General features: G+C 45.4%; 1 protein-coding gene across 2 annotated transcripts in view; it reads left to right on the top strand.

Annotated features, from left to right (window-relative positions):
• AFF3 (AF4/FMR2 family member 3) overlaps positions 1 to 25,583 on the top strand; it is a 577,629-nt gene that overhangs the window by 427,476 nt on the left and 124,570 nt on the right. For both annotated transcript variants that reach the window (XM_040267685.1, XM_040267684.1), the window contains one exon: positions 18,177 to 18,228. In XM_040267685.1, coding sequence (XP_040123619.1) covers positions 18,177 to 18,228 — 52 coding nt within the window. The remainder of the gene's footprint in view (positions 1 to 18,176; positions 18,229 to 25,583) is intronic.

The following is a 25,583-nucleotide window of genomic DNA, read 5'->3' as shown; positions in this document are numbered from 1 at the left end:
CCTGAGATTTCCCTGGAACAGGGAGTGCAGTGCAGGTGGGAGGGAGGGAATTCTGGTTCAGATAGTCCGATGGGGAGGGAAAAAGGGCGGTGAGGGGGCCTGACAGGGCTGGAAGGCACTTGCTCAGCCTCAGCTTTCTGAGGGCCTGGGCCTCGAAGCCACAGTCAAGGTCAGTGCAAAGTGAGTACAGGGGAGCAACTGCCGTGAGTTGCGGCCAGGCCATGAGGAGGTTTGTGTACTTTAGAAGCAGCAGGGACAACGTAGATTTGAGATGGACTGAAGCAAGGTGGTGCCGGGGTCCAGCCCCGGTGGATCCAGGGTGATTCGAAGGTGGGGACGGAGTCGGCGTCCTTGGAAATAACTTATTTAATTACAGATAGAGAGGGATTAGAAAATTAGTAGAGAAATAGAGGCTGAATAACTTGGTTTACACGGAATACCAATCACCACCTACGTAGGCCTCAGGCGTCTTTCCGTTCTCCCGAAGGAGAGGAGGCACTGAGGCTTCCCTGGTCCGATCTTAGAAGCCCAGGCAAAATTAGCAGGCTTGGTGGGTACCCATGCACCAGATGGGAATTCGGCCAGAAAAACGGAGAGCAAGAAAGAAGCGACATGGGGGAATCAGTCTTTCCGGAAACTGATCCCATTTCTTTATTTTGGGGTTTGCTTATATACCTTTTGTTACACATAGGGATGAATACAGAGTCACACGGGGGTCAGCAGTCCTGATCTTTATCAAAATCAGGTGCCTTACATAAAAAAAGATCTTAGGGGTTTTACATCATCTTCTGGCCATGAGGCCTGCTGACATTTTATGACCCTTTCTTTCTGATAATCAAAAAACTTATTTTTTCCAAGGGTGTTTTTTCTTAAACCAGGCACCACCCTCCAAATAAAATTGCATTCCTATAGGGTGAGGGTGTAGTGAGTTACAATCAAGAAAGGAATTTATTTAACCCAAGGTTAACATGATTAATCTTAAAAGTTAATACTTATTTCTCCTATGTGTTAGTTATATTCATTATAAGGGCAGGGAATATGGAGATTTAGCTGCAGACATCAGCCCAACAAATGAAAATCCTTTCACCAATGTTCCCCTTAAGATCTATTTAGTCTTAGGATAGTGATAAAGTTACATTTTTACATAGCAAGGACACAGTGATTTATAACAAAGTACAGTGATCTATTACAAAAGAGAAAATTCATTAACTCAAAAAGTCTAGTATTGCTAACCTTAAAAACTACTATATCTCCTTTTCTATATTCCAAATACATTGATTAATATATTCCCAGGTGCCTAAGGAGATAGAGGCCTGGCGGCAATCATTGACTCAACAATGAGAAAAGCCCTATGCTAATTAAGATTCTCAAAATACTCCAAACTCTCTGTGCTGTTTATGGTTAAGAGGTAGTAAACAATCATGTGCTAGTGGCAGGAGTATGGATAATCCTGTCACACAAGCTAGTCTGTCAGCAGAGAGGTTTGACCTGAGACATCCTTGTCACACCCAGGGCAGGGAATTAGCAGCAATTAGGATCTCCCTGGTGGCTCAGACGGTAAAGCATCTGCCTGCTGTGTGGGAGACCCGGGTTTGATCCCTGGGTTGGGAAGATCTGCTGGAGAAGGAAGTGGCAACCCACTCCAGTAATCTTGCCTGGAAAATTCCATGGACTGAGGAGCCTGGTGGACTACAGTCCATGGGGTCGCAAAGAGCCGGAAACGACTGAGTGACTTCACTTTCATTGGCACAATAAATGAAAAACCCTTCACCAATATAATTCCTAACCAACCCACTATACTAATAATTTCTAACTCCTCAAAAGAATTTGCCTTTAGTAAGTCTAAAACATCTCGTGCCTCTCAGGTTGGGAGGCTGTAAACAATCACATGTGGCCGGACGAACCTATACAGGCGGGCTAGATAACCTTCAGAGGAGTTCGTAGGTTGAAACACTCTTGTTACGCCCAGGAATTTTTATTGACTTGGAGCTGCATGTTTACTCCTTCTCCGAGAGAACTTTATGGTGGGGAACAGCCCCCCATAAAGTCAGAGGTGTAGGCGAGAACATGAAACAGTAGAGTAGATAGACTCTGGTTTTGGGGGTAGATGCTCGGGAACAGGGGGTTTCCTGAGGCTTGATCATGCCTTTGTGTATGCCAAGCCTCCTTCCTCATGACCTTTGCCATGGGCGGAGTTCCTCACACTGGCCCCCGGCAAGGTGGGAAATAGAATCTAGAGGAATGACGGGAGGGAGGCCTGGAGTGTGAGAAGGGGTGGAGACAGAAATGGGTTCAAGAGAAAGCTCAAGAAGCTCTAAGGAGGAGAGAGGAAAAGCCAAACCCTGTGTACAGATGAGCAGGTGGACATGGGATTCAGCAGTGAATGCTGGATTTTAGGTGGGTAGGTAGTGGATCTGATTTGGGGCATATCACAGTGGAGGATACGGTCACAGTGGTCATCCTTAGGAGAAGATGAGGAGATGAGAGGGTGCAAAAGATCGGAGAGTGGGGGCAGGATCCTAGGATTGCACCAGCTTCTGAGGAGTGGCCGGAAGAGGTGGATTCATGAAAGAAGTTCAAAGTTAAAGAGGCCCTCAAGAGGCCAGAGAGCCATGCATGGAGCATCTCTAAGAAGGAGCATCACGCAAATGTCTCATACGTCAGTGTGACCAAGCAAGACCAAGAAACAAGTGTGTCCCCTTTACTCTTAACGGGTTATGCCTGCATATGCAGACATCTGCCATCTGGAAAAAGTTCTAGTCTTGCTGGTCAAGAGTCTGAATGCTTTGTGAGGACTTAAAATGACTATTTGGCCAGAATTTCACTGCTTTGCACAGATAATGACAAGCCTTTGATTTGTGCCTGTAGCTAGCATGGAGACACATTGCAGCTCCACCCCTTAGCTGTGTCTACAGACTACTCAGTCTAGTACATTTTGGGGGGGCACACCAGCGTGGCATGCACAACTTTCTGGACCAGGGACCCAGGGATTGAACCCATGCCCCCTGCAATGGGAAGCACAGAGTTTTAACACCTGGGCCACCAGGGAAGTCTATTGTTTGTCCATTTTAAAGATGAGGAAACTGAGAGAGCAACTCAGTTCTCTGCACGAGGATGCACAGCGCGTATGTGGCAAAACAGGCATATGGATCCATCAATCAGGCTTTCTGCCTGCAGGGCTCAAGCTCTTAATTACTATACATACCAGTTAGAATTTGATCTGGAAAAGAGAAGTCACTTGAGGTGTTTCAGGTAGGAAGACACTTAACACAGGACATGAGTGACCTCCAAGTCCATCAGGAGGGTTAGGTAAGCTAGGTCAGGGGCCAGCTGGAAATCAGTGATCAGTTCTGGAAAACCATGGATGAAAACTGCCGATAGTCATCTCAGATGTCTTGGCATCTGCAGGTGTTATTCCCAGAAGGATCCTGGAAGCCTCTCGAAGAGCCTCATATCTACCACCTGTTGGAGCTTATATGCCTGCTTCCACTGCCCTAGTGCAAACCTTCTGTTACCCTTCCACCTTTCAAACCCTATGCAGGCACCTCTCACTTGTGACATCTAACCCAAAACCCTACAGGCAGGCAGAGGATGAGATGGCTGGATGGCATTGTCAACTCAATGGACATGAGTTTGAGCAAACTCCGGGAGATGGTGGAGGCGAGGGAAGCCTGGTGTGCTACAGTCCATGGGATCACAAAGAGTCAGACATGACTTAGCAACTGAACAAGAGCAACAACTGTGCTGTACTGTCTTGAAGAAAGTTGAGGGATTTCTCCAGAGACCTTGAAAGGCAGGATAACCTATGGAAGCATCTCTATTTCATCCCAGAGGCTGAAGAACAAGCCAGAAGATGATCTCAGATGCCCTAGAATTGCCCATGGTTGCTGAAAACAACCACTAAGAATTCTAATCCATTAACTCATTAGGAAGGGTGAGTTGTGCCTTACCCTAGACATTCAGGAAGTGCCCACCTCCCTGGAAACGTTCGTATTCAAATGGAAGTTGGGGAAAAGGTGAAGGCAGTTGAGTTGATACATGGTCTTAATTCAGTGTTCTAGTTCTGTACAAAGTCAGATAAGATGTGGAGCTTGCAGACGGCTTTAATGAAAAGGTGAGCATTTGTTTGGAATTAGGCATTGGTTTTCAACCCTGGCTCATATCTACCTGGCTGAATACTACATTCATCTGGGATGCTTGCCAAAAATGTCAATATTGGGACTTCCCTGGCAGTCCAGTGCTTAAGAGCATGCTTCCAATGCAGGGGTGCAGTTTCAATCCTTGGTCAGGGACCTGAGATGCCATATACTGTGTGGTGGGACAAAACAACACTGATGCTGGTGCCCAGTCTGGGACCAATTAAATTAGCATCTGTGGGAAAGAGGCCCATGAGTCAGTGTTTCAACAACCCAGGTGATGCTGACCTCATGGATGAGAAACCCCTAGGAGGCTTTCCAGTTTCCAGTGTGCTTTCACTTTTATCGTCTCATTTGTGTCTTGACTTTCATGCCTTTTTATTAGCGAACAGACCAAAACTCAGAGTTTGGGACTTTTTCCAAGGACCAGAGCTATTCAGGATATTCCCTTCTGCAGATGGTCCAGTTTGCTGTGTTATATGGTAGTTCCTTTGTTTGGCTATAAATGAGAATCATCCTGGGAGCTTTTAAAATTCTGGATGCCCAGATCACATCCCAGATCTATTACATCAGAATGTGGGGTGGAGTGGCATTGGTATTTTTTTAAAGATCCCAAGTGATTCCATTGTGTAATAAAGTCTAGAAACCACTGTGTTAGGCCATACCCAGGGAACATGTGACTTGAGTGTAGTTCAGCATGCCTGCCTTTACTTGTTAGGACATTATGCTCGACTCTGTTTCCTAACCTTCACAGCGTATCTATTCAAATAGATCTGTTAATTAGAGGCTGTCTCAGCAGTCAACTTGTCAATAGCAATCGCCACAACAATGCAAAAACTAGTATTGTGAACAAAAGAACACATCTTAACCTGCCCGCCCTATGTATGACCCTTCCAGATTCAATACATCCTTCCTGTCAAAAGTTATGAATGAAATAAGCAAACCACTAGTTAGGAAACAGAAATAGGCAACCAGGTTTCCAATTTACTGACCATCAACATTTGGCATCACCAACTGGAGCCCAATCGGTGCAGATCTCATTTCTCATTCCCCTCAGGGTAGATACACAATCCCCTTCTAAGAGGTTCATGTAAAGAAGAGCCCGTGGTCAAGTCTGGGCAGCACAGGAAACTCCAAGTTCCCAGTCAAGGTCCCCTGACCTCTCTCCCAGGTCTGGAGAACTTGAATTTATCACACCTTAGAAACCTCTAATTAGAATTAGAGGTATTAGAATCTTCTAATACCAAAAACATTAGTTCAGAAGCTAATTTTCTAAAAGTCCTTGTAACAGACAAAGATGGGAATTTAAAAACCAGCTCTGAGGAGCAAGCCTTCCCTATTAAAGTACTCTTTCTAAAGTCTGACTTGTTTTTGATAGAGATGGTCGAGTCCAGCCAGTCCTCTTTCCCTCTTATTCTTTCAGGAGGAAGCAATTTTCGAGTCTAATAGTTCTGAGAAAGCTACTTTATTATCTACAGTGGCCTGAAGGGAAAAGAGGGGGCATTTTCTTGTTTTCACAATCATCCCAACTGTGTGTTGTGCTTACAGCTTTTTGGGTGGAAAGAGGCCTGAACTGTTCAAGGAAACTGGGCACAGATGCCCAGATCCCCTCGCTAGAACTGCAATTCCAAATAAAAAGAACAGCCAGCACACTTTTAAAAATAGGTAACTAAAAAAAAAAGAAAAAACTGGGATATTTCAAATAACTTTGGTAAGATGGGTCCATACTGCATCTAAGAGAAGCGGGGACATGATCAATGAGAGAAGAGAGTAGACAGAATTCCCTTGCCAAGTGGTCAGCATTTTACACAGCGTATTTGCAAAGCTGCCCCTGCTCTGTTTTCCAAGGCTGTGGCTCCTGTATGCACATCCTTCTGTGAACGGCCTGCAGCTGTGCACTGGTTTCTCCTCACAGCTCTTCTATAAGACACTGTGGTGTGTCAGGCCCCGAGCAGATAGTGTCCTCAGAATTGGGAGCAAGGTGGGTCACTGACATATTTAACTGGCCTTTGGAGTCCCTGTCCCCACGAGGAATTGTCAACGGGGGTGCACATTCACATCTGTTCTGACCAGAGCCTTGCCTTTCTCCTGCTCAACTCCTCCACGCTCTTGAGTTATTAGGGTCTTTACCTTCACAGGCTTATCCAGTGTACTCCGTGGGGAAGGAAATGTAGAGAAGAGTGACCCCTGAAAGAGGCAAAGAGGGGCTGAAGGTTGGGGGGGCAGGGACGTGAAACATCCTCGAGATACAAACAGTCCTCACCTTCTGCAGAAGCTCTGAGCCTGTCTTGTGCAGGCTGGCAGCCACTGGCCAGACGTGACTGTTGAGCCCTGAAAATGTGTATGTTATCACATTGAAATGATAACGGTGATTTATATATATTGAATATGTTGTAAAATTAATTTTACCTGTTTTTACTTTTTTTCACATGGCTATTAGAACATCTTCATGACCTGTTAGGCCTGAACTGGGACATCCTAGGTGGCTCAAGTTGTAAAAAATCTGCCTGCCAATGCAGCAGATACAGGAGACGCAGGTTCGATCCCTGGGTCGGGAAGATCCTCTGGAGGAGGAAATGGCAACCCACTCCAGTATTCCTGCCTGGAAAATCCCATGGACAGAGGAGCCTGGCGGGATACAGTCCATGGGGTGGCAAAGAGTCGAACACGACTGAGTACAACTCTAAGGGGCCCACGGTGCTGCATTCATATTTGCTGGCTAGTGCATAAACTCTGAAGTCATACATAAGGAACTGCAGACAGTGGTGACTTCGGGGGCAAGACTGGGAAGTAAGTAGGTAGGGACAGGAAGGAGGGAGACAGTCCCCTGGATAGTTTAGTGGGAGTTTTGAACCGTGTGTGTGTGTCACTTTTCAAAAAGAACACCATGGGAGGGCAGGATATAATCTCCCTCCATCCCCAGGCCCACCATGCCTGGGGATCACCTTCCTCGACTCCATCTGACCCCTGCAGGAGCCTGAAGCCAGTACGGCCCTCCTCCTCCAGTGCTCTGCTCAGGGGCTCACTGGGTCAGCGGTCTCCATGCCTGGCTAACCCAACATTCTGAGGGCAGGTGCAAGCCTTGGGAGCTTGTATCTAGTGAGTCAGGCTCAGCTGGCCTGGTGAATGAGCTCTTTTCCTTAGCAGATGTGGGAGTGAGTGAGAGGAGTTCTCCCTGGTTCTCTCTAGGATGCCACCCTTTCAGTTCAGTTCAGTTCAGTCGCTCAGTCATGTCCGACTCTTTGTGACCCCATGAATTGCAGCATGCCAGGTCACTGAGGGTCGGACACGACTGAGCGACTTCACTTTCACTTTTCACTTTCATGCATTGGAGAAGGAAATGGCAACCCACTCTGGTGTTCTTGCCTGAAGAATCCCAGGGACGGGGGAGCCTGGTGGGCTGCCGTCTATGGGGTCACACAGAATCGGACATGACTGAAGTGACTTAGCAGCAGCAGCAGGCCTCCCTGTCCATCACCAACTCCCAGAGTTCACCCAAACTCTTGTCCATCGAGTGGGTGATGCCATCCAACCATCTCATCCTCTGTCATCTCCTTCTCTTCCTGCCCTCAATCTTTCCCAGCATCAGAGTCTTTTCCAATGAGTCAGCTCTTCACATGAGGTGGCCAAAGTATTGGAGTTTCAGCTTTAGCATCATTCCTTCCAAAGAACACCCAGGACTGATCTCCTTTAGAATGGACTGGTTGGATCTCCTTGCAGTCCAAGGGACTCCCAAGAGTCTTCTCCAACACCTCAGTTCAAAAGCATCAATTTTTCGGCCTTCAGCTTTCTTTACAGTCCAACTCTCACATCCATATGTGACCACTAGAAAAACCATAGCCTTGACTAGACAGACCTTTGTTGGCAAAGTAATGTCTCTGCTTTTCAATATGCTATCTAGGCTGGTCATAACTTTCCTTCCAAGGAGTAAGCTCTTTTAATTTCATGGCTGCAATCACCATCTGCAGTGATTTTGGAGCCCCCAGAAAATCAAGTCTGACACTGTTTCCACTGTTTCCCCATCTATTTCCCATGAAGTGATGGGACCAGATGCCATGATCTTCGTTTTCTGAATGTTGATCTTTAAGCCAACTTTTTCACTCTCCTCTTTCACTTTCATCAAGAGGCTTTTTAGTTCCTCTTCACTTTCTGCCATTAGGGTGGGGTCATCCCACTCTTTGGCCCAGGTCAAACTGGGAGAGATCTGGGGAGGAATCCACACTGGGGTGTGTCTGAGTGTCAGGGGTGCAGGCCCCCCAACCCAGACCACAGGCCCCAGTAAGTCCTCAGAGGAGACTCGAGAGACCATCCCATAGGCTCTCTGCTCTTGGTGCCTGACTCGAGATGTAATAAACCTTTGTGGGCAGGAGGTTACAGCCTAGCCCAGTGCTTCTGAAAGTGTGGCCTCTGGCCGGCAGCCTCTGCATCACCTGGGGACTTATTATAAATGCAAATATGGGGGGGTGGCATCCCCACACCTGGAGGCAGGCCCAGACTCCTGTGTCTTAACAAGCCCTCAGGTGTCTAAGAATCGCTGGCCCAGCTTTGAATCCCAAGGCTCCTGCGTAGGGATTTTCCTGCTGCCCTAGGCGCTGGAGGTCAGAGCAGTGGGTCTGCCAAGTTCGCTTTCCTCTGTAAACATTCTGCCACAGCACCTCAGGGTCCTTACTGCCCCGGAAGACTGATCTGGTGAGGAACTGCTCAGTATATTTGGCCGCCAGCTCCTTGTTTCAGTTACGTGGAAGAATGTCCTGTGACCACGTGCTTTTCTAAATGTGCCTTTGCAGTAGAGCTTGGGGACACATTGTTGCTTAGAAAGAATGAAGACTCCTGCAGACACAGAGTGTTTAAGAGGACACATGCTTCCAGGGCTGCATGAAACAGAGCCCAGAGCACTTGGCGAAGGCTTCTTGGGGGTTCTCGGCAAATTGCTGTGCTGCTCTGCTCATCATTTAGCATGTGTACCGTCTGATTTTATTTGTAGATGCTCTTAGGAGAAAAGAAAAATAGGAGTCTAGTTTTTTTTAACTGCCCCAAAGCTGATAGATGTGTGTTTGGGATCACATTCCACCATAATAAGGAAGAATCTAGAAAATATCTAGAGACAACGGGTTAGTTTGTAACAGAAGAAGGAACACTTCCCTGGTCTCGAGCCAGGTGGGGAGCTGCCTCTACCTCCCGATCCAGTTCTCATGACCACCTCGCACAAGAGCCTTTGTTCCTGGGAAGATGCTCGGTTATTGTAGACTCAGTGTAGGTGGTGCTTGCCGGCAAGGCTCCGTCCTTCACACCATATCACACGAGACCTGTTTCTTATTGTTGTTCAGTTGATAAGTTGTGTCTGACTCTTTGCGACCCCGTGGACTGAAGCACACCAGGCTTTCCTGTCCTTCACTATCTCCCAGAATTTCCTCCAACTCATGTCCATTGGGTCAATGATGGCATCCAACCATCTCATCCTCTGCTGCCCCCTTCTCTTCCTGCCCTCAATCTTTCCCAGCATCAGGGGCTTTTCCAGTGAGGAAAATGTGATGCCAAAATATTGGCATCAGGTGGCTAAAATATTGGAGCTTCAGCTATAACATCAATCCTTCCAGTGAATATTTAGGGTTCATTTCCTTTAGGATTGTCTGGTTTGATCTCCTTGCTATCCAAAGGACTCTCAAGAGTCTTCTCCAGCACCACAATTTGAAAGCATCAATTCTTTGGTGCTCAGCCTTCTTTATGTTCCAACTCTCACATCTGTACGTACTATTGGAAAAACCATAGCTTTGACTATACAGACCTATGTCAGCAAAGTGATGTGTCTGATTTTTAATACGCTGTCTAGGTATGTCAGAGCTTTTCTCCCAAGGAGTAAGCATCTTTTAATTTTGTGGCTGCAGTCACCAGCCACAGTGATTTTGGAGCCCAAGAAAATAAAATCTGTCACTGTTCCCATTTTCCCCCATCTACTTGTCATGAGGTGATGAGACTGGATGCCATGATGTTAGTTTTTTGAATGTTGAATTTTAAGCCAACTTTTTCACTCTCCTTTTTCACCTTCATCCAAAGGCTTTTAGTTCCTCTTTGCTTTCTGCCATTAGGGTGGTGTCATCTGCATATCTGAGATGTTTCTAGAAATAGTCAAACACTCTGTAGCACTCTACCATCTAAAAGTACTGCCATGTTCATTTTTATGTGAATTTAAGAACAACCATGTGAAATGCTTCATCTGACATGTGAGGAAGTAGGCATTCAAAGAAATAACTGGACTTCACTCCAGGCTCCTGGCTCCAGTGTGGAACTTGCACCCTTTAATCAACCTGGCAGTTTTACTTTCAAACGAGTCATGTCAACTCAGATCCAGGGAACTCTCTAAACTCCCAACAGTCTAACTGGACTTTCCACCTGTTGGTAGAGGCAGAGAGTCAGAATTTAGAGCCATGAGAGTCTGTAGAGTTCATTTTATCCCAGCTTAATTTTAGAGCTGAGGAAACCATGTCCAGAATGAGTGAATGATTTGCCCAAGTTCAGAGAGCTGGTTAGGGACAGAACCCACACTCAGTGCTGGCCAACCCCATCCCACCACCCACACTCCAGTGCCACAGGCTGTGTCCTTTTTTAGTGTTGATTTTCACCTTCCTTTGATTTCCACTTATTCTATATTAATGTATTAATACTAGATATTAGACTACCCAGGCTTCCCTGGAGCTCAGATGGTAAAGAATCTGCCTGCAGTGCAGGATATCTGGGTTCAATGCCTGGGACAGGAAGATCCCCTGGAGAAGGGTACGACAACCCGCTCCATACTCTTGCCTGGCGAATCCCATGAACAGAGGACCTGACGGGCTACAGTCTGTGGACTGCAAAGAGTCAGACACGACTGAACGGCTAAGCACACACATGCGTGAGACTGTCTGCTTGATTCTCTCACCAAGGTCTGCAGGATTCCTAATGGGGCTGGCTTTTGCAAGGGTCTTAGGTGGTAGGAAATGAGATGCTGTCCCCTAGGGAAGACAGGCCTGTATCAAGACGGCAGGTAGACTCAGTAAAAGAAAAGGACCATTGGAACTTAATGTCCTTAAGAAGAAATGAGGCCAAAAAAAAAAGAAAAGAAAAAATGAGGCCATACACAGAAAAGCTATAGGACTCTTTCACCCCGGAGTGAACATGGATGAAAGAGTTCAGAAGACAGTTTGCGATTTCATGAACAGCTGGAACCAATCCTGGCAAGAGGGGATCCAGAAAGACTTGTGTGAGCAGATGCCATCTTCCCATGAACCAGCATTGCTTCGAAAGATGTTGGCGTGACACCTGGTAGGATAGACTCAAAGCTGGAAGAGTCTCAGGCCATCTGTATAGCCCACGCTTTGTCTTGTTCCTGATCTCTACATTGGCTTCCAGACTACGTTCCCTCACTTGTGACCTGGAGGCACTAAATCCCCAAATCTGGCTGAGCCTGCCCTAGGCCACCTGGGTTCTCAGTTAACTGGGGAATAGCACAAGCTGAATTCTTCTGAACAAATGCAGAGAGGAAGGGTGTCACCTGTTAGTGAAAATAAGCCCAGGCAGATGGTAGCGCTAACCTTGACAGAGCAGTGGACTTCAGAAACAAGGAGATGAGTTTTATAAGTTCCCCTCCTGTGTTCCAAGCAGCAGAGAGGAAGGCTCGGGGAATTCCTTCAGAGGGATGAACTTGCATGACAGGTAGGTTTAACGTGCCACAGCTAATTGTTAGAATAGATATTTGCATATATGAATATGTTTAACAGGGAGTCATAAGCATTTGTCTTTGGCTTTAAATCTCAAACAGGTGGAGATTGTAGAAGCACCAGCTATAGAAACAAATCCGCAATCCAAACAGCCCAATTAAAAATCTGATTTTTAAGAAGCCATTAAGAACATGAAATGAACGTTGAAGGACTAAAGGATTCAGATCTGATAAAGGCCCCAAATGACAAGCAATTCCAGGGAAATACTATTAATTAAAAACCACTGCTGTGTGAAATGACTGCCATCATATTTGAAGGTAGTTAATGTGGCTGTTTGCAATACCTGTGTAAAAAGATGAGCCCTAGGAGCAGCTGGCCATCTGTGAAGGGTAGGCTACTATTTCTGCTTCCTGAGGAATTGTGGACATCAAAAACATAAGCAGCAGCCACAACATAAAGTCGTGTGTGTGACAGATCTCAGTCGTGTACGAATCTTTACAACCCCACAAACTGTAGCCCGCCAGTCTCCCCTGTCCATGGGATTTCCCAGGCAAGAATACTGGAGTGGGTTGCCATTTCCTCCTCCTGGGTATCTTCCCCACCAAGGGGTCTGCCTGGCAGATTCTTTCCCACTGAGCCAGAGCTACCGTCTTCAAGTATTAAAGTTGCAAGTACATGCTTCATACTAACTTACTTCAGTCATGTCTGACTCTGCAGTCCTCTAGACTGCGACCCGCCAGGCTCCTCTGTCCAAATTGCAAGGGGTGTATTGAAATCCTCACTTTTCTGAGAGTGTTACCTTCAGATGAGGCAATTGAGTTCCATGAGAATTAGTTACGCCAGACCTTCAAAATGTTAAGGCCCTTAAAAATGCTGGTACTGGTTTGAATGTAATGTGTGAGAAGAACCAGCCCTGGAAGACAGTATGCTTTCCAAAGACAGGTGCCCACCACGAAAGAATGCAGAAGATGGAATGAGTAAGTGATTGGGAGTTTGGATGGTAATCCTGCTGTCAGTGGTAAGGCAGTGTTTTCATTCATCCTTCACTTCCAGAAACAGAGCGGTCCACCCGAGGTGGGACGTGGCAAACTGTGAAGAGAAGTGTTTGTACTGGGTTCCCCATCAGAACTCAGAGGCAAACAACCACACACCCTTTTCTCTGCACAGCTCCCAGCAGACCCTTTGTACAGGTGGTATAGCAATAAAACAGTGCAGGAGACACAGATTCGATCACGGGGTTGAGAAAATCCCTTAGAGTAGGAAAAACGCTCCAGTATTCTTGCACGGGAAATCCCATGGGCAGAGGAGCCTGGTGGGCTATAGTCCATGGGATCGCTAAAGAGTCAGACACAACTGAGCGTGCACACACACCAGCTGCTCAGGGGGCATGTTGTAACCTTCCTGGGACAATAATTTTAAGAAACTGCTTACACATTGTGCCAGTGAGAAATGAATAGAATCTGAATCACCTAGATTTGTGTTTAAAATGAAGTCCCGCCTCAGTCCTGTCAGGGTCCTGGTTCTCAGCTGTCCGACCAGACTCCACCGTGAAGTCACTACCAGGTGCTGGCCAGAAGTGGTCCAGACACGGTGGGACAGCTCCTCAGGCACTCAGGACGTGAAGTCCAGGTTTCGCTGCACCTCTGGCTGCACCTCTGCTCTCTGGCCTTCATTCGCAGAGTTTTATCAACTGTTTTGTCTCAGCATCCCTATTGTCATCAGACTGTGAGCCCTGCTAAGGGACTCTGTGTCATGCGACCAACCACAGGCTCCAGGACACATCTCCTGTGCGCTCAGACTGATGGCTGTGCTTTTTGCCCTCTGTAGACATAAAGTCACATCAGATCCATCAACCATGGCAGCAATTATGTCCTGAAATATGTTCCCCCTCCACAATCTCCAGAAAACGTCATCTTTTCTTCTCAGGATGGCCTGAAAATAGAGCAAATGGCTTACTTTTAAGGCATTATTACAGAAACATCTTCTGTCCAAATTGTTGACACATGCAAGTTTCCTAAATGCTCCAAAGCTTTATCCTCAGAGGTAAAAGAGGAATATTCATGAAAAATGAACATGTGTTGACTGTTGGTTCTGGACCAGCTTCTGCACTAAGCACTTTCCAAGGATTCTGTAATGATTTCTCAGGAAACCCACTGAGAAAGGACCTGCTGAATGCAAAGCCAGCATTCCTCCCAGGGTGGTCTGACTTCAGATCCCATGGTCTGACCCCTGAGGACCGCTGCCCCGGCAGCATCCACCTGCAGGAGATGCTGTGGGATTGAATGAGCTCACGTCTAGAAAGTGCTCAGCAGGCCTGCCACCTTGGGAGCTGCTACTGTTGGACAGGGGCTGGGATACCTAGGAGGGCACCGCAGGGATGTATAGGGGAGGGGCCGAGGAACCTGGAAGCGGGGGAGCCTGGTGGGGCCCAGCTGGAGGGGTTTAGAGATGCAGGCGTGCCCTGCAAGCCAGTGGTGCTGTAGCACAAGCCCTCCTCTTCCGCCCCAGTCACCGAGCTCAGTGCTTCAGAGTGTTGGAGTCGGCCTTCAACCCCTGCCCTGAGTCCTCACAAACACTTAGCCTGCATATTCTTTCACTCTTGGTTTAAAGCTTTTGTTGTTATTTATTGTTGTTTAACTTACTTAAGCTCATCTATTGGCTTTAGAAAATAGATGATAAATATGTTGTCAATGGGTGGGACTGCTCTGATGGTGCGTGTGGATGTGGGTGGAGGGTGGCCTCCAGCCACAGTCTGCACCCAGTGGGGACAGTTCTGAGGGTCTTAAGTGGTCCCGGCTTTTCTCTTTTCTTCTGTAACCTCAGATACTCTTCAGGTCCTCCTCAGGCTCTCTAAGAAGCCACATTGACGTTCCCAGCATTGAAAGGGACATGCGCTGTGCTTTGGAAGTTGAGTCAGAGGGACTCTGCTGTAGCCAGAACAGAGCAGAAGGGCCAGGTGTGTTCTCTGGGGGCCTTGAGCCTGAGTCGCCTCAGCATGTGCCTGTTGGCATCTGAGCTCCGGGTGGTGGTGACTGTCTACAGAACTGTGGTCCCAGGGCTGCTGGCAGCCGGCTTCCCGGGGTGCTGTGCAATGTGAATAAGCTGTCGAACTCGGTGTTCCCACCGCCAGTTCCTCCTATTTCAAGACATTCTGGACTTTAACTGGATCCTCAGAGGCAAACGGCCACATACTCTTTTCTCTGCACAGCTCCCAGGGACCAGCTCACAGAAGACTGGTGTGCAATCAAGCTAAAAACCCTGGCTCTGGGGCATGTCGGGGTGTCTTCCTCTGGTTGACAGTGGTCTTCAAATCTGTACACAGTGTTGTCCGTACAGAGATGACCTCCTCAGCCACCCTTGACGTAACTTCCATCTAACAGGGGCTTCTTAACCATGGTGTCGTCCTTCCCTCCACTTTCCCACCCACACTTGGAACATCCAGTGCTTACAGAGCAGTCCTCGAGATTAAACCAAATTTCAGGTGACACATGACCCCAAGACAGGCAGTAGGGGAACAGAAGCTGTCCTTTTCATCAGAAAGGAATTATGCCTTTAGGTAGGAAAGTCATCTTGTGATAGGTGCCCAGGCAACCAACGGGTATTGTACTCTGTGCCACCACTCTGCTGGTCACTAGGGTCCCAGGACAAAGGACACACAGTGCCCTCCTAGGCTCTTTCCCAGCAATACTCTAATAAATCCTAATGGTGTCTCTTCTCTGTGAAGCCCACGTACGAATTCATGAGGTTGGGGGAAATGAGTGATAAGCCCCACGGATGTAAAGGCAGTTAAGTGCAACTGTGCAGTCTTTGCTGGTGCTTGGCTTGTTTGCTTCTGGCTTAAGTAATAAAGAAGGGTACCACTTGCTACTGGTAGAATGGCCGCAACTGCGGGGGGGCGGATTTGGTGCCCTAATGGTCACGGCTTAAATGGTACAGGAAAATTGCTTGGAAATTTCACAGTCGTGCTCTTTAGAACAAATGCAAGAGTGTTTCTACTTTAGGAAATGAGGGGCAAATTTATTTTGTGGACTCGAAGAATCTAAAACAGGACTGGACCTTGCAGATGTCCAGCTTTATAACCCTTCACTTCACAAAGAGGGAAATGGGGCTGGTGAGGGGCTGTTGGGGGCAGAACTGAGCCCACACCCTGCCCTGGCAGACCTTTACCCCAAGCTTATCCCCAAAGTCACTGAAATTACTAAAACTATTCAGAAGGGACTTCCATTTCTAGTGGTTAAGACTCTGCCTTCCAAGGCACGAGGGTGGAGGTTCAATTCCTGGTCAGGGAGCTAAGCTCCCACATGCCTCTGGCCAAAAAAAAAAAAACACCACCACCAAAGCGTAAAACAAAAGCAATATTGTAACAAATTCAATAAAGACTTTTAAAATGGTTTCTATCAAAAAAGAAATCTTTAAATAATCAGGGGAATTTATCAACAATAGGCCTATAATTAACTTTTAAAGGAAACAACACATTTGAGGGGTCAGGCTTTGGACTTTTAATAAGGTATTTATTTGGCTGCACTGGATCTTAGCTGCAGCGTCTGAACCCTTAGTTGTGTCTCGTGGATCCAGTTCCCCTCCGCATCGGGGTCACAGAGCCTTAGCCCCTGGACCACCAGGGGGATCCCAGGCTTTGGACTATGAAGGTAACTTCAGAGAGGACAGTGAGGCCTTTCGAGCACAGGGCCTCAGTGCCTGCAGACTGACCCCTGGAGCCCCGGTGTCCATCCCCAAATGGACTCTTCCCCTTGCTTCAGGCAGAGCAGTTTTGCACTCATCTTTGTTTAGATGTGCTTCTTAGTGAGATTTCTTTTGAATGACGTCCTGTGAAAACAATTATTCTATAAAGAAATAAATCAGCAGCGCTGATAAGAATACAGTTTCGTCATCATCAGAAATAATAACATTTGAATTTTGTTTCTTTTTAAAATTTAATTTTGTATATATCTATCATTGTCCTGTATTTTTATTTTATATTTGAGTATAGTTGATTTACAATATTGTGTTAGTTTCAGGTGTACAGCAAAGTGAATCAGTTATACATATCCATGTATCTATTCTTTTTCAGATTATTTTTTTTAATTTTTGACTTTTAAGTTTGTGTTCAGTCACTAAGATGCATCCAACTCTTTGTGACTGTGTGGACTGCAGTGCACCAGGCTTCCCTGTCCTTCACTGTCTCCCAGAGTTTGCTCAAACTCTTGTCCATTGAGTCAATGTTGCCATCCAACCGTCTCATCCTCTGTCATCCCCTTCTCCTCCTGCTCTCAATCTTACCCAGCATCAAGGTCTTTTCCAATGAGTCGGCTCTTTGCATCAGGTGGCCAAATTATTGGAGCTTCAGCTTCAGCCTCAGTCCTTCCAATGAATATCCAGGGTTGATTTCCTTTAGAGTTGACTAGTTTGATCTTCTTGCAGTCCAGGGCACTCTCAAGAGTCTTCTCCAGCACCACAGTTTGAAAGCATGGATTTAACTTTCATGGACCCGAAAATACGCTTTCCCACTGGATCTGTCATGACACACCTGAGGGACGAGCTATTTCAGAAAGTTTCCTGCTACTTGATTTTTCCCCATCCAGGAGGATGGTCAGACAGTGATTTTCCTCCAGATCTTTGATGGGGAACACCAAACAGCTGCGCCGAGAACTCAAGTTTACTATTTTCTAGCTCTTGGCAAGGTTCTGCCCATTCTCCTCCTCTGTTTCCTGCCAATAATAATAGAGATATGGTCAAGCCCCTGCCATATGGAAACAATGAACAAAAAATTATGGAATTAAAATTTCCCAAGGAAAAGCACCCATTTGATTCTGTTTATTTAAAATTTCATATTCTTGAAGCATCCTGTCATGCGCCATGGCTGTCCTGAGGGTTCCTTTTCATAATGTGGCATTGGAGGAAAAGGGCTCGAAAGGAAACATTTTTTCAATAAGGAAATCTCATACACTCATTCCCTGTCCTTCACTATCTCCTAGAGTTTGCTCAAGCTCATGTCCATCGAGTTTATGATGGTATCCAACTATCTCATCCTTTATCGCCCCCTTCTCCTCTCAATCTTTCCTAGCAACAGGGTCTTTTCCAATGAGTTAGCTCTTCACATCAGGTGGCCAAAGTATTGGAGTTTCACCTTTAGCATCAGTCCTTCCGATGAATATTCAGTGTTGATTTCCTTTAGCATTGACTGGTTTGATCTCCAGCCCATAGAGTTGCAAAGAGTCAGAGACAACTTAGCGACTGAACAAGAAAAACTACACTCCTTACTGAAGCGTTGCTCTAACACACGTATTTTGGTGCTGAAGTCTCTTGAATTTGCTAAGTATCTGTACCTTTGTGTTCCCTCTTTCAGAATGCTAGAAGATGACCTTAAGCTAAGCAGCGATGAAGAGGAGAATGAACAGGTAAGATTTTCTTTCATGTTGCAGTTCTTTGAATGTGACATGGTAATGCTGACCCAGAAGACGGTCCTGGGTGTTGAGTCGTATGGATGCTAGATTGCAATACCCTTGGCTGCTGGGTGTCCTCGGCTGATGACAGGATTCTGTGCCGTTCAGCCAGTCTGTTCCAATATAAATATCTTGGCCTTTAATTTCCCTTAAAGCTGTAATTCTGTATCTTCATGGCGTTGAAGCCAACAGCAGCTATTTACATGGAAGCCGCCTGGGATCAGGCTTCAGTGTGAGATAGAAACTTTTTTTGGAAAGGTTACTGGCTTTCTGGAGATCAAACGTGTGAGTTTCACCTCATCAGCATGCAGTAAGCATGCTGTAGCATTAAATATTGAGAAGTCTTCCACAGATACTATTAACACTGAGCAGGAGCGAATGCAGAGGTAAGCTAAAGTGATGAATAAAAAATAATCACACTCAGAATAGCCTGTTTGTCTTAAGTGATAAATGTGCTTGAAACCTTCTCCTCTGGTGTTGATTTATCAGCTCCAGACATCAGTCAGGGGTTTATAAATACTCTTCTGATCAGTCAGTTAAGGTGAAAAAATACCCACTTAACATTCATCACTTTCACTTCTGCATTTCAGGAAATGTTTGTATTTTAAAGCAAGTTTGAAAACTTGAAAGGCAGATTTTCCTCCGCTTCTGTTTCCTTTTCCTCATCACCTATTTTGTATTGTGTCAAGTTGGGGTAAATGTGATCGGTATAAAGACAATTCAGAGAGGTTTTCTGTGTCATTTTTACATGTGATACGAGACATGTGCACTGTTCAGTTGATCTTGGAATAGTGAAGAGGTATCAGGGAACGCCACTCAGGTCATGCAGCCGTCTAGACATCCAAACGCAAATAAGGTACCGAGAGAGTGTGCCAAGGGGAGATCAAAGTCAAAGGAAATATCCAGGAAGAGCACCTGAGCTGTGGGGTCACAGAAGAGCCTCCCACCCCGTAAGAGAAGGTGAGGCATCGAAGGACGGACTGAGTACAGGACAGAACTCAGTGCAATTTGAAACTAGATGGGCCAGCAAAGAAAGGCCCAAGTGAAGGAGTTTTGAGCAAGGAGGACCACTCAGGCTTTTGGTTGTTTAGAGATGGACCCATCTGTTTCTGCGTGCACCCAGCAGGCCAGAGACCCACAACCTGATGATCTCGGCAGAACTAGGGAATGAGTCGGTCATGTTGGTCATCATCTTTGTACCTATAAGCAAATGATCTCATCTCTTGTGTCTTTTTCCCCAGTGGACGTTCAGATTAAGTACATTCCACAGTGTACTTAATGTGGAATGTACAGCGAACATGTAGATTGTGTACACTTCATATTGGAAAAGTGGTTTACAGACTATTTCATTCAGCAAGTGTTAATTTGGAAAGAATTTCCTGGACTATTACCAGAAAATATTTCTACTGAAAACACAGTTTAAAAATTCAAGGATGGACCAGACAAATAGTCTAAGGCAGTGGAAACTTTCAGTTTACCCATTTTGCTCTATTAGCTACTCCTTCCCACTCTGTAGCCATGGAAAATACTGTTCTGTGAATATACTGGTCAGGTCTTTCTTCTTGCTTTTGGTCCCTACATTTATACATCTTCCTGTCATTTGCAATGAAAGAATGAACGTTTTTCATACCCTAATCCTCCCTTGTAATTAAGACTCCAGACAGTGGTTTTGTATATGGCAGTTCAGTGATTGTCCTAACACTGAATATATGTTATCCTTTATGTGTGTGTGTAGCTTGGCCTTTATATAATCACAAAATTATAATTCTCATGCTTTAAAAAAAAAAGACTAATGGGACTTTCCTGGTGGTTCAGTGGCTAAGACTCCACACTTCCAATCAGGGGACCCAAATCTGATCCCAGAGGCAGCAACTAAAGATCCTACATGCTGCAACTAAGACCTGGCACAGCCAAATAAATAAATAATAACGTTTTTCAAAAGAAAAAAAGGAAAGGAGATAAATAAAGACTGATGGTACAGAATTTTGTTTTCTCTTCAAGACCAAAATATGATTGTGTCTCCAAAAGAGTGGAGGCTCTGCACACACACAGCACATATACACAATCGCCTTTCTCTGGCATGGAGAGATAATTAAGCATCTTACATAAATGAGTTTTTCAGATATGATCAGAGTCTGTCCCTTAGCCCCAGATCTTTCAAGAACTTTTCCCTGCCTTGGTAAACGCAGTGCACCGAAATCCTTGGCCTTTTCTTACATGACACCAGGTCGTCCTTGTGACGGTTGGTCACCAGCCTGTGTAGCTGCTGTGATAAAGGGGCTTCCACAAGAGCATAGAGTTGCTCCGCCTGTGTGTTTTTCAGAAAGTAGCCTCAGACTCAAATGTATTTGCATATTCCTGTCTAATGTTCCTTTATCCTCACAGCCTCAAAATCAGAGACAGGCCAGTGTACTGAGTGAGCGCGGGCTCAGCAGGCCTGGCTTCAACTCCCCAGTAGCTCTGCAGCTTTGCCCCAGTCCCTGAACTGCTCTGTGCTCCAGTGCTGCTCATGTAGAACTGGAATTAACATGAGATCCCTGCAGCCTGCCACCTCCTCACAACTTGTCCTCACCTATAATCTTCATATCACCAGATCCAACAGGCTTTTTCCTACTTTTTACATTAACTGCCTGGAGAATCCCATGGACAGAGGAGCCCAGCAGGCTACAGTCCATAGGGTTGCAAGAGTTGGACACAACTTAGCAACTAAACCACCACAGCTGAATATACCAGATGAAAAGTTGGACTTCCCAGGTGGCACTAGTGGAAAAGAACCTGCCTGCCAGTGCATGAGACGTAAGAGATGTGGGTTTGATCTCTGAGTCAGAAAGATCCCCTGGAGGGCATGGCAACCCACTCCAGTATTCTTGCCTGGAGAATTCCATGGACAGAGGAGCCTGGCGGGCAAAGGTCCATGGGGTCACAAAGAGCCGGACACAAGTGAAGTGACTTAGCACTCATGCACAATAAAAGTTACACATGACCTCAGAGTATGACCTGATGAGTATTTGTAAACCACACCCATGTAACCAACAGCCAAATCAAGATACACACATGACCAGTCTCTTGGGTCTCCCACGTCTCTTTCCAGAGTAATTATTCTTGCTTTCTAACACCATATCCTAACCGTATTTGTCTTTCACATTGGCATCAGTAGGATTCTGACTGCGTGCTGTTGTGTCTGGCTTCTGTCACTCGGCATTTTGTTTGTAAGACTCTTGCATGATATTGCATATAAGTGAAGCTTGCTCATTTCCATTGCTGGATCCTAATCCATCATGTGCATATGCTATCATTTGCTTACCCAGCCTACTACCGACAGGCACAAGGGCATTTAGGGCTATTGGGATAGTGTTGTTACTAACGTTCTTGTACGAGTCTTTGGGGAGCATGTGGGAACATTCTTGTGGGTCTGTCCCCAAGAGTAAAAATGCTGTAGGATGTTCAGTTTGAGTAGATTTTCCCAAAATGGTTGTACCTTCTGACTCTGCCCCCCAGCAATGTTAGAGAATTCCTTTTGCTCTACATTTCCTCACGTGCTTGTCTTTTTATATTCATGAGAAATAACTGGTCCAAAGGTTTCTTTTTCTGTATTGTCTGTGTCTGGTTTTGACATAAGGGTAATGCTGGCTTATAACATGAATTGCTAAGTGTTTTCTGCTCTTCTTTTGCTTGAAGCAATTGTATAAGATTAATGTTAATTCTTCTTTAAATGTCTGTCAGAATTCTCCAGGGAAACCATGTGGGCTTGGAGACTTTTAGAAACTTAAATATTCTATTTTCTTGATAGTTAAAGGGCTGCTCAGATCATTTCACATTGGGTAGGTTATGGTGGTATGTGCTTTTCAAGTAATTAATCCATTGTGTCATTTTTTTTTAAAGATTTTTTGACATGGACCATTTTTTAAAAATAAATGGATTTATTTTAATTGGAGAATAATTACTTTACAATATTGTGGTGGTTTTTGCACCATGAATCGGGGAGCCTGTGTATACATGTGTCTCCCCTCCCACCTCCCTCCCCACCCTATTCCTCTGGGTTGTCCCAGAGCACCGGCTTTGGGTGCCCTTCTTCACACATCAAACTCACCCTGGTCATCTATTTTACACAGTGTTTCTGTTTTAGGTTTTGGATTTTGACCCCAAGGAATGTGGGATCTTAGTTCCCCAACTAGGGACTGAACCTTCACTCCTTGGGTTGGAAGGTGAAGTCTTAACCATTGGACTGCTAGGGAAGTAGTGTCCACGATGTCATTTAAATTGTCATACTTATGTGTATAGAGTTGTATTTGGAGAAGGCAATGGCACCCTACTCCAGTACTCTTGCGTGGAGGGTCCCATGGATGGAGGAGCCTGGCGGGCTACAGTCCATGGAGTTGCTAAGAGTCAGACACGACTGGTCGACTTCACTTTCACTTTTCACTTTCATGCATTGGAGAAGGAAATGGCAACCCACTCCAGTGTTCTTGCCTGGAGAGTCCCAGGAACGAGGGAGCCTGGTGGGCTGCCATCTATGGGGCTGCACAGAGTCGGACACGACTGAAGCGACTTAGCAGCAGCAGCAGAGTTGTATTACTTCATTGTCCATTTGAAGTCTGAATCTATAGTGATAGCCCTTGCTTCATTCTTTTTTTTAAGTCTTTTTAAAAAATTTTAATTTGTTTATTTTTAATTGGAGAATAACTGTGTTACAATATTGCATTAGTCTCTGACATACATCAGTATGAATCAGCCATAGGCATACGCATGTCCCCTCCCTCTTGACCTCACTCTCACCTCCCACCCCAACCCACCCTCTAGGTTGTCACAGAGCACCTGATTTGAGCTTCTTGCACCATTCAGCACATTCCTACTGGCTATCTATTTTACGTATGGTAATGTATACGTTTCCATGCTGCTCTCTCGATTCATCCCACCCTTTCTTTCCTCTGCTGTGTCCACAAGTTTGTTTTCTGTGTCTGCATCTCCATTGCTGTCCTGCAAATAGGTTCATCAGTACCGTCTTTCTAGATTCCATGAAAATGAAAGTCACTCAGTTGTGTCCGTCCGACTCTTTGCGACCCCATGGACTGTCCATGGAATTCTCTAAGCCAGAATACTGGAATGGGTAGCCTTTCCCTTCTCCAGGGGATCTTCCCAACCCAGGAATCAAACCCAGGTCTCCTGCCTTGCAGGTGGATTCTTTACCACCTGAGCCACAAGGGAAGCCCGAGAATACTGGAGGGGGTAGCCTATGCCTTCTCCAGAGGATCTTCCCGACCCAGGGATTGAACCGGGATCTCCTGCATTGCAGGTGGATTCTTTACCAACTGAGCCATCAGGGAGGCCCCTACAAATGCATTAGCATACAATATTTGTTTTTGTTTTTCTGACTTACTTCACTCTGTATAACAGGCTCTGGGTTCATCCACCTCATTAGGACTGACTCGAATGTGTTCTTTTTATGGCTGAGTAATATTCCTTTGTATACATGTACCACAACTTCTTTACCCATGCCCCTGTTTCATTCTTAACACTGATCTCTGTTTTTTTCTTTGTCAGTCTTACTAGAGCTTTATCAATTTTATTGTTCTTCCCAAAGAACTAGCTTTTTGTTTCGCTGATATTCTCTGTCAGTTTTTCTGCTTTCAATTTCATTGATTTCTTGCCTTTATTATTTCCCCCCTTGCACTTGCTTTGGATTACTTTGCTCTTCTTTTTCTGCTTTCTTGAGGGAGGCTAGATTATTGATTTGTGATCGTCCTGTTTTAAGAATAATCATTCAGTGCTGTACATCTCACTGTCAGTCAGCAATGCTGTAGCTACATCTCATAAATTTCCCTATGTTTGTACTTTCACTGTAGTTGAGCTCAGAGAGACATCCTCTTTGATGCTTTTAGAAGTGTGTTGTTTTATTTCCAAGTGTTTGGAGATTTCCTGTGATCTTGCTTGTATTTATTTCTAGTTTGGTTCTATTGTGGTCTAAGAATACATCCTGTATGATTTCAGTTTTTATAAGTATATTGAGTACTTTTTATGACCCAAGATATGGTCTACACTGGTATATGTTTTATGGGCACTTGAAAGAATGTATATTCTGCTGATGTTGGGTGGAGTGTTCCATAAATGTCATCAGAACCTGTTGGTTGATGTTGTCCTTGTGTTATTCTATATCCTTGCTGACTTTCTGTCTAGTTGCTCCATCAGTTGTTGGGAGAGGAGTGCTGAAGCCTCCAACTGCAACTGTGGATTTGTCTATTTCTCCTTTCTATTCCATCAGTGTTTTCGCTTCACGTGTTTTACTGCTATTATTTTGTGCACACATTTGGGATTGCTATGTCTTCTTGGTGGATTGACCTTTTCTCATTATGTATGTGCCACTCTGGGCTTCCCAGGTGGCACTGATGGTAAAGAACCTGCCTGCCAGTGCAGGAGACATAAGAGACCTGGGTTAGGTCCCTGGGTTAGGAGGATCCCCTGGAGGAGGGCACGGCAAGCCCACCCTAGTATTCTTACCTGAAGAACCCCAAGGACAGAGGAGCCTGGCAGGCTACAGCCAGAGGGTTGCAAAGAGTCGGACGCACACATCTTGGCACACATCTTCCACTCTGCTGCTGCTGCTGCTGCTGCTAGGGCGCTTCAGTCGTGTCCGACTCTGTGCGACCCCAGAGACGGCAGCCCACCAGGCTCCCCCATCCCTGGGATTCTCCAGGCAAGAACACTGGAGTGGGTTGCCATTTCCTTCTCCAGTGCAGGAAAGTAAAAGTGAAGTTGCTCAGTCGTGTCCGACTCTTCGCGACCCCATGAACTGTAGCCCACCAGGCTCTTCTGTCCATGGGATTTTCCAGGCAAGAATGCTGGAGTGGGGTGCCACTGCCTTCTCCGGTGTTCTACTCTAGCTCTCCTAACTTTCTTTGTACTGATGTCTACTTTACTTGATGTCAGTGTGGCAGCTGTTGGTTTCTTTTAATCAATGTTTGCATGATATAACTTTTCCCATTCTTTTACTTACAACCTACCTATATTGTTATATTTGAAATTAGTTTCTTACAGACAACATATGGTTGTCGTATCTTTTATCCTCTTTGCAATTTCTGTCTTTTAATTAAATGTATTTGGACCATTTACATTTAATGTAATTATTGGTTGAAAATTAGGGTAACTAATCAATATAAATTAATGTAACATAATGTTACATTAATGATAATTAATTATGTTAGGACTTAATCTATCATTTTATTTTTTGTCTTCTGTTTGTTCTCTTTATTTTTTCATTTTTCTGTTTTCTTTTTCCTGAATTCCTATAGGTTCCTTGAACATTTTCTAGAATT

Source organism: Oryx dammah, unplaced genomic scaffold (assembly GCF_014754425.2).
Source record: "Oryx dammah isolate SB20612 unplaced genomic scaffold, SCBI_Odam_1.1 HiC_scaffold_25, whole genome shotgun sequence".
Taxonomy (NCBI): Eukaryota; Metazoa; Chordata; class Mammalia; order Artiodactyla; family Bovidae; genus Oryx; species Oryx dammah.
This window is presented reverse-complemented; position numbering and strand designations above follow the sequence as displayed.